Source organism: Mus musculus, chromosome 3, assembly GCF_000001635.26.
Source record: "Mus musculus strain C57BL/6J chromosome 3, GRCm38.p6 C57BL/6J".
Taxonomy (NCBI): Eukaryota; Metazoa; Chordata; class Mammalia; order Rodentia; family Muridae; genus Mus; species Mus musculus.
This window is the reverse complement of record NC_000069.6, coordinates 65,677,788-65,690,271: the sequence shown is the minus strand read 5'-3', so window position 1 is coordinate 65,690,271 and position 12,484 is coordinate 65,677,788. Positions and strand designations below refer to the sequence as shown.

At 38.5% G+C, this 12,484-nt stretch overlaps 1 protein-coding gene across 4 annotated transcripts in view; it reads right to left on the bottom strand.

The window, feature by feature from the left end:
- Window positions 1–12,484, bottom strand: part of Lekr1 (leucine, glutamate and lysine rich 1) — a 176,989-nt gene that overhangs the window by 146,256 nt on the left and 18,249 nt on the right. For 2 of the 4 annotated variants that reach the window (XM_006501847.3, NM_001166659.1), the window contains one exon: window positions 6,166–6,380. The exons of 1 other annotated variant lie outside the window; for it this stretch is intronic. In XM_006501847.3, the coding sequence (XP_006501910.1) occupies window positions 6,166–6,380 (215 nt within the window). Of the gene's footprint in view, window positions 1–4,090; window positions 6,381–12,484 lie in introns of those variants that run through there. One more of the 4 variants, NM_001037923.4, reaches the window with a different exon arrangement.

Genomic DNA, 12,484 nt, shown 5'->3' with positions numbered 1-12,484 from the left:
TGCCATACAAAGCACATGTGGCCGCCGAGCTTTCCCAGCATCCCTTAGCTGTTACAGGCTATGGAGGCATGCTAGCCCTCTTACCCTCCCCAGCTGCCCTTCTGCCAGAGGCTCTTCTCTATATAATCCAAACTGCCCCTTTCTTACCTGTGCCCTCTTGGCTGCTGAACCAGGTTCTGCTCTCCCCACCCCTCCCCCACTTCCTCCCATGGCTCAGGGTCCCTTTAGCTCTGGACCCTCCCAGATGTCCCTGCCTCTGGCTATGCTCTCCTTTTATCAACAATAAGCTTTCTCCTCTACCATACCTAGGAGTAGTCCTGTCCTTCCTTTTTATTTATTTTTTATTCACATATCAGGAACCACCCTGTGACCTCACTTGCATTCCTTAGCAACTCTTTCAAAGATAACAGCTTCAGAACTCAGCCAACCTAGACGTATGGCTCTCCCTGGTGCTCTCCTGGTGCATCAGCCTTCCCTGAATTCCTCTTTCTAGTAGCCCCAGTGCTCAAAACCTACGTTTAAAATGTGCTTGAATAAACTCCAGTTCTTCTTCATACTGGCTTACCCTGAGATTCATTTCTGTGGTGAAGCCACAGGTTGGCTTTCCCTTAAGAAAGGTCTCTGGAAAGAACTGTCAGGTTGCTGGGAATGGTAAGATGGACCTGTACTTCCACCCAGACGCCCACACCAGTACTAATGGAATGGCAAAGAATGCTATTAGCAAACTTTAAGACTTTACCAAATGGGACCTAGGGAGAAAGGGGAGGACCACTGTTAGAGATCTGTGAAACAATAACAAAAGAGCTAGTCATATGATTGCACTTAAAGGGAAAGCTATAGTCTTACAAGTGATTACCATGGAAATTTGGAGAGAGAGTACAGGCTCTCTGGTCTTTCTTACAAATGTGTGTGAATATACAATTATCCCTAAATTGGAAGTTGAAGATTTATAAGCCTATAATGAAATCCTAAACAGAAGTATTCTGATCAATAACCAGATAATGTGGCTCTTCAATTCTCTGAGATTAACAGCAGCTGTGGTCAGATGGTTCCTCCATGACGATTTTAAACGGCAGAATTGCCCAGATATACAGCATTCTAGCCTGCTGGTAAATTAGTATCATCAGCTTACATATTGGATTTTATAGCTTGGACTTAATTAAATTAAAATTAAATTAAAATTCACAAAAGCAAGATAGAAAGTGATGAGAAGCCACATATTGGAAATAATATATAAGAAAATAATAGCAAAACATATAACTGATATAGGGCTTCCACATTTTCTAAAATATATAACCAACTATTTTAACTTAACAAAGAAACAAACTGTTTACAAATTGAGCACATAATCAAAACTGGGCTCAGTGGTTAAAAACTTGCCTGGCACTCACAAAGCCCTAAATTCAATTTAAAATAAAAAAAAAAAAAGAAAGAAAATTTAAAAGAAGTTATAATATTACTAAACATGAAGGAGCTTGAAATGCCAGCATATTTAATTGTTTAGAAAAATAACAATTTCCAAAATTGACATAGCAAGGGGGTAAAAAAATCAATCAAAAGCAGGAATGGTGGAGAAAACAAAACGGGCCATCCTAGACCTTCTACCCCAAGAAGACATGACATGGGTACAGGCAATTCATGCGTTAGTTGATAGGTCTGGTGTAGACTGCATGGTGGTACAGGCCTGTTAATTCCTGGGTTGGCCAAGGCAGGCAACTCCCAGTCTAAGGGCTGCCTGGACTACACAATGCATGTATCTTGTAAGAGTATGACATAAGCTAGCTAGTCTCTATACCATGAGAGAGCTATGGAACAGCTTCACCTATAAATACAGAAGCAAAACTATTTAAAATACTAGAAAACTAAGTCAGCGCTCTATCAGAAAAACAAAGTTATTCATAAACTTTTAGACATCCCTACTAGCATAGGCAATTACTTTAAATAAATTTGGGTGGTGGCAGGGTCTTTCTATATAGCCCTGGTTAAACTAGAATTCACTATATAGGGCCAGGCTGGCCTCAAACTCACAGAGATTTGCCTGCCTCTGCCTCCCTAGTGCTGAGTGTTAGGACCAAAGTGGTCCTCTAAAATGGTAGCTGATAATGTCCTAAAGGATAGTCTGGGCTAAGCTCTGGACTCTGACCAGTAAACTGAAGGATTGCTCCCTAAACTCAGCATTCCTCGGAAATCTTGGAAAGGTGTTTTCTGTTTGTCAGGAAAACCCATTATTTCTGTTATCTGTTCCCTACTACCTCCAGCAAGTGGGCATCTAGCTCCCGACTAAAGCAAATAAGCTGCAACAAATCAAAGTCCTCCTGCTAGTCTCCAGGCTGTTCTGGCTCCCATACAACCAACACCACCATCACCACAGACACACACACACACACACACACACACCTCTGCCGCAGCATATCTCCTTAACACTGGCCAGGCTCCTGCTGTTCTTTGCAGCTGAGAGATAGCCTTAGCAGTTTAGTGCCCTGGTTTGGTAGTTTCACTGCATCCCCCACTTGCACTGGGATTAAAGGCATGGGCTACCATGTCCAGTATTAATTAATTATTTTTAGAATTTATGTATTATATTTATATGAGTACACTGTAGCTGTTTTTAGACATACCAGAAAAGAGCATCAGATCCTATTACATGAGCCACCATGTGGTTGCTGGGAATTGAACTCAGGACCTTTGGAAGAGCAGTTGGTGCTCTCAACCAATGAGCCATCTCTCCAGCCCTATATATTTATTTTTTAACTTTCAATTTAACTCTCATGGAAAGTTATGCTTTTACATTTACTATAGCATATATCTAAGTGATTATGCTCAGAAAGAGTACTTATAGCTATGATAACTTTTATATATTTAAAATATATAATAAAACATATTTTGTATATTTTTATGTATATACAAATTGTATATACATATATTTTGGTCCCCAACACCACATTAACTTATATATTATACAAAGGGTAAACATCCAAAATTTAGGAAATCCTGAAATATGCCAGATCAAAATGCTTTTTGCTAAAAATTTAAGTATAGCTTTTTATTAGTAAACATGTTTTTATTTACTGCACTAACAAATTAAAACCAGGCATGGGAAGCAGCAGGAAGACTGTGAGTTCAGAGTCATGCTTGGTGTACATAATGAAGCCAGCATGGGCTGTAGGAGACACTGTAAAACACACAGTTCTAGTTTGCTTTCTTCCTGTGGTGAAGACCATGACAAAAAGCAACTTGGGGGAGAAAAGGTTTTATTTGGGCTTACAGTCTATAGTTTAGTCCATTATGACAGGAGGACAGGAACGCAAGGCAGGAACCTGGAGGCAAGAACTGAAGCAGAGGCCATGAAGGCTACTCATGCTTACTGCTTGCTCAGCCTGCTTTCCTATACAAGGCAGGACCATCTGCTATGGGGTGGCACCACCCACTGTCCACTAAACTCTCCCTCATCAACCATCAGTCAAGAAACTGCCTAAGAGACTTGCCTAACAAACCATTCTGATGGGGACATCTCCTCAGTTTTAGTTCCCTTGTCTTCAAATTGACAAAACAAAACAAAAACAAACAAACAAAAACCACTAACCAATATAGAGGGGGAGATCACATTATTACCCCAACATGCAAAAGAAAGGAACAAATAGCACCCATTCAAGTGCAGTAATCGTTCTTGATTTAAACCTTTAAAAAGCAAAGAACAGAAGGATTTCTCACTTGATAAACAGAATTTTTGAAAATCTGTAGCCCAGGAACCCAGCAGACAAGCCCACACTGGGTGAGGAGGAAGACACATGCATCTGCGAGTTTAGCACTCGCCTGTACCAGTTCAGCGTAACGAAGGCAGAGGAAGGGGCAGGGAGGAAGAGTGATGAAATCAAAGGAAAGATCTCATTGGATATGATATGATGAGGTATTATGCATATTATATATCTTCAAGAAAACCAACTGCAAAACATACAGCTAATAAAACTAAGCAAGGGAGCTAGATATGTAATCAATGTATAAAAATTACTTGCATTCAGATATAGTAGATAGAACAAATCATGCAGAAAAATATCTCATTCCCCGATAGCAACAATAATTACACACAAATGTGTAAATATAAATTTTTATTGACAAGAATTAAACAAATGTATAAAAACCATAAAATTTTATTAAGAAGTTTTAAGAACAAATGAATAATTAGAGGGAAAATAGGAAGGTTTTTATAAAAATATCAAATCTGAAGATATCTAATTACTCTAAGAAAGTAAATGCAGCCCCAGTCTAAATCTTAACATAAAATCAGATAACTGATTCTAGAACTCTAGAAGACACACTACATTAAAAAGGGGAGACTTGTCCAGCAAAGTATCACAGTAAGGCTACCCTAAAGATAAAGCGTGGTGCTGAGTGACTGGGAGGCAGTGAGTCACTAGCACAAAACAGAAGGTCCAAATTAAACCAGAAATGTGTCAGCTGCATTTCCAATTAGGGGACAAAGGAGGACATATTTAATCAAAGATGTCAGGATAACCAAGCAGACATTTGGAAAACAAGAAAAAAACATGAAATTAAAAATCTACCTAACATCATATATAAAAATTCTCTGCAAATAGACCAAACAGCTAACTCTAAAGCAATTCTATAAAATAATACCATTTTCCTTTTTAAAACAAAACAAAAACAACCTTTTGTTGTTTTAAATTGTGATTTTTTTCTATTTTTCTTTCCAGTATTGGATATTTTCCTTATCAGATTTACATTTACACTTCTGATAGCAAAAATCTAATTTCTCTTAGTGATCTCTCTTCCTTTGTTATAAAGGTCTTCATAGAACTGATGGCCAAGGCTCTTTCCTTTCTCAGACTGCAGAGGTGGGGCTCAGGATGGCCACAAAACTCAAAAGAAACTATAATGAGACTCAGACTTGAAAAGAATAGAACAAGGAAAGAGTGGGGCGGAGGCATATTTACTGCAAAAGACTTAAAAAGATCTGTTTCCCATCCTTTACAAAGTCAGAGAACCTGAATTTTCCTTTATTTTAACAGGTAACCATCCCATGTTCTTCCTATGAACTCTTTTGTGTTGAGGCTGTGTATCATGACACAGACCTTGGCAGAATTTGGCACAGTGTGAAAATTTTAAAAATGAAAAACATCCAACAAAAATTATAAAACAAGGCAAAAATAATCAACCATGAGAAAACGTTAACACATATAAAGTGTAAGAACAGTATTATATTAGAAACTCCACAGATTGGAGATATAGCTACTTGGTAGAGTATTGCCTAGCATACACAGAGCCCTGGGTTTGTTTCCCCAGCACCAAATAAACCTGGTGTGGTGACACATGCCATCACTTGGAAGTAGAGCAGGAAATTCAGAAGTTCGAAATCATCCTTTGCTACATGGAAACACATGACCCAGTAGAAAACTGGATACTTGATGTGTGCAAGTAGTCATCGGAAGAAAGAACCAATCTCCACGGTTTTTAAAAAAGGCTATCTTCCATTAACAATATATATATATACTAAATATCCAGGAGGAAACTTTGTTTTCATGCACTAAAAAAAAAGGATATTGATGTTTAAAAGGTATAAAAGTTAGACAATTCCTAAATACTTCATCAAGCATAATTAATGCTGTCTTCCCAAAAGATATTTTGGTTTAATAATCATCAAAATTGTAAACTGGAATTTACTTTTGTTATTTTTGTTTCCAAGAACTTATTCTATGAAAAACATGTTCAAAGGCACGTAAGTATAAATAGTACCTATAATAATAAACAGAAATAGTATCAATATTGAAAAGTGAAATGATAAATAAATATGTAAAATAAACAAAAAACAAAAAACAAAAACCACTGCCCCAGAAAAGATCAAGGTGTGTGCATCAATGTACAATAATCCCAGCGCATACATGTAAGTGGCAAAGTCACAGGACACACTATTTTATTTATTGTTAAATAGCTATCAAAAGATACTAAGCCACAAATATAGCAGAAAGTTACTTATAATAAAGGTCAGCAAAGGCACAGCAAAGGATATAGAGAAATATATAGCTGGCCTGGAATTCTCAGCGCTTCTGCCCCAGGTCCGACTACTGGAATTTCAGGCATGTACCACCATGCCACCCAAATCTACTGTTTGCCTTGAAACTAAATAAGAGACAGGAAACATACTCCGACCTTGCCTTCTTGGACTCGCTGTCACTTTTATACTGTTCAAACTCCTGGCTAAGAGACTGCAGCTTTTCTTGAAGTTTCTTTTCACGTTCTACACTTCCTTGATAAAATTTCATTTCTTCTTGCACTGCTTTCAGTTTTTCTTCCATAGCCTTAAATTCATGAAGAATTAGATAGCTGACGCCACAGTATTTACAAACTGTTTCTTCAGGAGACATCTAGGAAACAGAACACATATTTATTGAAATTTATGTTTTTAATTGTGAAAGACAAAGTTCAACCAAAGTTGTTTTGCAAGCATGCTGTGGAGACAAAGGAATACACAGTCGGCTAGCCGCTGGGATAGTCACTATGACAGACACTGCCTATAGCTGGGTACACATTTTAAAACCAACACAAAATCTTGGAAAGAGAAAAGAGTTTCTCAAAGAAATGATTTCTCCGCAGTATAGCTAAGAATTATTTACCCTTGAAATATCTTTCACAAGATAAAACTAAAAATGTTGAGAGCATTTTTACACCTTTAGTTCTAAGTTCCGTCTCTAATGTCAAAGGAACCCATGGGCTTCTGCTGCCAACACTGACCATCTAGATCAGCACTTCTCAGCCTGTGGGTCATGACACCCTGGGGGTCAAATGACCCTTTCACAGCAGTGGCATAGATATCCCACATATCAGATATTTACATTGCAATTCATAACAATAGCAAAATTACAGCTATGAAGTAGCAATGAAAACAATTTTATGGTTGAGGGTCACCACAGCAAGAGGAACTGTGGTAAAGGGCCGCAGCATTAGGAAGGCTGAGAGCCACTGCTCTAGATACCTCTGACTTCTTCAGATCTTATTTCACTCATTTATAAAATTATGGTACTGAACCAAATGAACTCTATGCTCTTACTCAGCTTCAATGCTTCAATATTTAAAGATTTTTATAGAATTTAATATTCTGTCCAAACCTACAATAGGAAAAGCATTTTGAATTTACTCTCTTCTTCGTTTTATTCATATCATAGATTAAAACTGAGACTCCTGCAGTTCCATGGCCAGCTAAAAGGCGAGACTGTTAAAACTAAACCCAAGTCCTTTTAAAACGCTATACTTACGTATTTATGTGCCATAGTGTACTTACCTACCATGGGTATGTGGGTCCTCATATCCTTCAGACAAAGTGTGTGTGGCTCTGCTCAACATGAAGGCAGTGAAAAACAGGACAGGAAAAAGACCCTTTTTTTGTATTAAGAATAAGTAATCCTTGGTAGTCTATGTTTGATTGGCTTTTCATAAAGGAAAGAGACCTCCGGGACACCAAAGTGAAATTCTTAGATTATTCAATAAGGACTTTAAAAAATGTGACTCATCATGGCTTGGAATTTGGTGACTGGTCTACCATGGCCTCCAACCCACTATCCTTCTACCTATTGTCTCCAATACTAGGATTGAAGGCTACACACCACATGTGGGCAAAGTGTTTCTTCTTAAGAAACACTTTGCCTTAAGCCTTCCTTAATGTGTTAGACAGTGTCCCTGTAACTGTTATAGCACAAGGAGGTAGACACTGTCCCTGTAACTGTTATAGCACAAGGAGGTAGACACTGTCCCTGTAACTGCTATAGCACAAGGAGGTAGACAGTGTCCCTGTAACTGCTATAGCACAAGGAGGTAGACAGTGTCCCTGTAACTATGTTATAGCACATCTACTTATCAAACCCATTGCATAAGTGTCACTTGGAACAAGTGAGTAACAAATAAAAGTGTCTCACTTAAATGTTAACAATCTCGACTCAAAGGCCAGAATACAATGGGTGAATGATTATGTCAGTCCCCTGCCACTGATACTAAATATACAGATTTACAAACATAGGTTTCAAAGAAATCATAAATAATTTGCTTGTATGTTTCTTTGGGTTTATTCTGACTGAGACATATTGTTCAGCCTCTATCCTGACATCCCAAAGGATGAGAAACTCCCTTCCAATGCAGCCTATTCCACTCTCTGCCAGTTATGTCTCCTAGGAAACCCTCTCATGTTCACCCCATCACTCCCCACAACATCAACAATCCTCAGGAACCATACAAAACAGCCTGTCTCTCACACAGAGCTCATTCTAAGATCTGAAGACTGCATGTGTCTTCTAACAGATATCAGGAACATGCCATATTTCCTCTTCCTCAGACAACCACCTCCAGTTCCATCACACATAGCAAGCTTTCTAGTCTCCATCTCATCCTAGCGTGCTCTGAACTTGTCCTATGTGTTTCCTGCAGGATGGCTAGAACTGAATGGCTCAGTGTGGCCACTAATAGAGAACAGAACAAGAAAAGACTTAAGTATGCTTTTAGCCACAATATTACCAATACTTTCTAGTAGAGCCTAAGTCTGCAACACTCTTCCATATTTTAGCAATTTTATGTTATACTATCATGTTAATTAATGCCCATTTAATTTTGTACATGCTGCTATTTAGTAATATGACTTTGTCTACCCATCCTCCCTACCCATGGTTGACTGAAAGCCTCAAGTTAGATATTGGACACAGAAGAACCAACCTCTAGACAGGACTAAGCCAACAAGTTCTAAAAGTATTGAAGAGTTAGGCAGTTAGGTGTTCTTAGCAACCATAAAGGTAAAGCATCCTGTGTGTGGTACAGAATTAGCCACATTACTGGGATGAAATACACACTGAGGAAGCTGAGTGTAAGAAATTATGGCTCTAAAGAGAGAAACAACAGTGGAAAAAGCTCATGTCCTACACCTGATGGCCTTCCAGTTCCTCACTTCAGTCCCTCTTATTTATTTATTTATTTATTTATTTATTTATTTTGGTTTTTCAAGACAGGGTTTCTCTGTATAGCCCTGGACTGTCCTGGATCTGTAGACCAGGCTGGCCTTGAACTCAGAAATCTGCCTGCCTCTGCCTCCCAAGTGCTGGGATTAAAGGTGTGTGCCACCATGCCCGGCAACTTCAGTACCTCTTGACAGCTGAATGTCCTACTCGCACCTCAGGATCTTTGCCCAGACGTTCTATACTTTTTCCTTTACTCTACTTATTCCTTGAAACCAGCATTTCCCATTCTTTTCTGTTGAGTACTTGCTTTCAGATGCAAGGACAGAACCACAAATGTCAATGTAAGTATATAGCTTATATAAAACAGCATGTGTCACACATAGGTATATGTACATAAATTATATATGTGTGTGCCTATACTTACATACACACACATACCCCCCCACACACACACATAAAATGTATATTCAATATGTGTCAAGGCTGGAACTTCACACACCACATCACCTTAGTTGGTACTAGTTCCAATTACTAAATACTGTTCCCCATACAACTCATTATGAAACTGCTAATTACTTCTGCAAATAGCCTAAAGCTACTTTCATAATAGTAAGACAAACTTTATCAGCCATTGTCGTAAAAGTTCATGTATTCTATGCCTAAAATAGTTTTTAAAGCTTGTATCCACAGACAAAAAAATGAAAGGAGGGCTGGTGAGATGGCCCAGAAGTTAAAAGTACTTGCTGCTCTTGCAAGGACCTAGGTTCAGTTCTCAGCATCTAAATGGTGACCCACGACAATCTGTAACTCTAGTTCAAAAGCATCGGAGGCCTTCTTCTCACCTCTATGGGAGTCAGGAACAAATGCAATGCATAGTTATACATAAATTGTATATGCATACAATTTTAAAATCCTTTTTTAAGAGAAATTGAGATAGAAATGGGCAAGATAGTGCAACATGTACAGATGTTTGCTGCCAAGCCTCCCAAGCTCAAGTTAATCCCTGGACCTCCAAGATAGAAGCGCCAGCTCCTGTAAGTGACTCTCGGACATCAGTGCATGTATTGAGGTGCACATCAGTACAAATAAAGTAGTATAATAAAGAAAGGTTTAAATGAAATAGCAAGGGGCATATGCTATCTCTTAGTGAATATAAAACTAGTCCAAGGATTTCAGCCTTCACTAATATACCTTAGTGTGGGTATAATGGTACAGGCCTTTAATCCCAACAGTCAAGAGGCACAGGTGGTGGTTCTCATGAGTTAAGCCATCCTATTCTACAGACTGAGTTCCCAGATTAGACAGGGCTATTCACTATGACCCCATCTAAGTAGATAAACAAACAAACAAACCCTAACTCTTGAAAGCCACACTTTAATAATTTACTCTAAAGCCTTGGCTGGAGTTATCCAATAGCAGTTCCTACATGGAACAACATTTACATATCACCCTCTCAGCAGTCCTCAGAGATAACAGTGACTGCAATCCCATTCAGAATACTATGAGCCCTTGGGAAGCTCACCTACCCAGTCAAGAGACCTGAGCTCATTCAGAACAGATGGGCATTTCCTTGGAGTCCCTTTGATTCCTTCTCATTGATTAGAGCATTCTGTTGCTTACTCTAAGGCACGTTATCCCTAAACTTCGTCCGTTTGTCATTTTCCCTACTCCTGGAAAATGCCCTATCCTTGCACTAAAGAAAATTCTTGATAGTTAAAGTAGATCTGTAGCTGGTTGTATGAAACAGAAATCATAAACTTCACATTGTAAAAGGTATTAAAATAAATAGCACTCATCACAAAAAAAAAAACAAGAGATGAAAAGCTAAAATAAGTAAAGCAGTGCATTTTTGATGTTTCCTAAATGTTCATCAAGGAAAAATATGATAGTCATTGTGATCTAGAAACAAAATAATAAAATAATCATAGGCCTAAAAGAATGGTCCTGAAACTGGGTCAAGTATAACCAGGATCCCTGAATTATCTACTAAATACACATATGGCACATAGATTCTCAGTTTTGTTCAATTATAAATAGTTTTCTATAGGCAAAACTGTAACAGAAATAATATAACTTTTTCAAGTCTTAGTGTCTGTGGACTTCATTGCTTGGCACCCTTTTCTGAAGCTGGAGAAGTTATGAGATATTGTAATTATGGATCCACATGAAGTCAGTTATCTATTTGTTGTGAATTATAATTTGTGTTTCCTTCTTCTAACTCAGTGTTCTATCATTTTCATTTCAAAGTAAAATAATAGCACACTGTCATTCCCGACAACGGGCCATCATTACCAGGAAGCTTCTGCCTCTTCTGTTGGAGGAAGTGGAGTACACAGAACAAGTGGAGTACACAGAACAGATACAGAACCACCTAAAATATATACTATAAACAACCTCCTTAAATGTATTGTTTGTAGTCCTAAAATTATAGTTATTTAATAAAAAAAAACATGATAACTTTTAAGAAGTAAATTTAGCTTAAACCTTTGTCGGCGTTCCTGACCATACTTAACTATAAAATCACCTAACGCCTCCTGCTGCTCGATGGAGCACTCCCTGCTCCAAAAGCTTGGCCTCCTTTTTCTTTTTTCTGTTAAATATACCGCATATTCACGGCCCTTTCTAGTTTGCTTGTATAAAGAAAAGAAACAAACTTTAGACAAAGGTATAAGCAGTATAAAACTTCAGATATTTTGCATGTAAATGCCTTTCCAAGTGCAGAGCCTGAAGACCTGAGTTTAATTCCCAGGAAAGAACCAACTACTGAAAGCTGTCCTCTTACTTCCACATACACCATGGCACATGCACAGCTGCCAGGAAACGCAATAAGTAAACTAAACTTTGCCTTTAGCAAAAAACATGGGTGTATAGTAAATTTTGGCCAAATTGGCAGAAAATTTTTGAAATAAGACAGTGGGCTTAAAAAAAAAAAAAAAAAAAAAAGACAGTGGGCTTTTGTGACCATTAGCCAGACAAACCAGCTGGCCATTTCCTAAACCAATCAGGAACACTCCTCTTTATTAAAGTCAACTTTATAATTAATTTCATAGCAGAGGTATAAAAGGACCTCACAACTGCATTGCACTTGATGGTGATGGTGATGATGATGAAGAGGAGGAGGGGAGGAAGAGGAGAGGAGGAAGAAGAAGAAGAGGAGGTGAAGGTGGAGGAGGAGGAGGAGGAGGCCGAGGAGGAGGAGCAGGAGGAGGAGGAGGAGGAGGAGGAGGAGGAGGAGGAGGAGGAGGAAAGTCTGAGCGCTTGCCCCGTAGACTGGGAGAACACAAAGCTGCCCACTCTCCTTGCCTATATTCAATACAGTGCTGGAAGGACTAGCAGAGTAAGGTGGAGCACTCATATCAAATGTTGTTCAAAATGTGGACAGGATTTACATGATGAAAACCACAACATGCTGACTGGATAAACTGAAGCACTATCATGGATCTCCAATCTTTTGACACTGTCAAACAAAGTGGTCTTCTACAAAGTTCATACTTGAGAAACGCACAACTGACTTACAAAGAAAAAAAACTGGA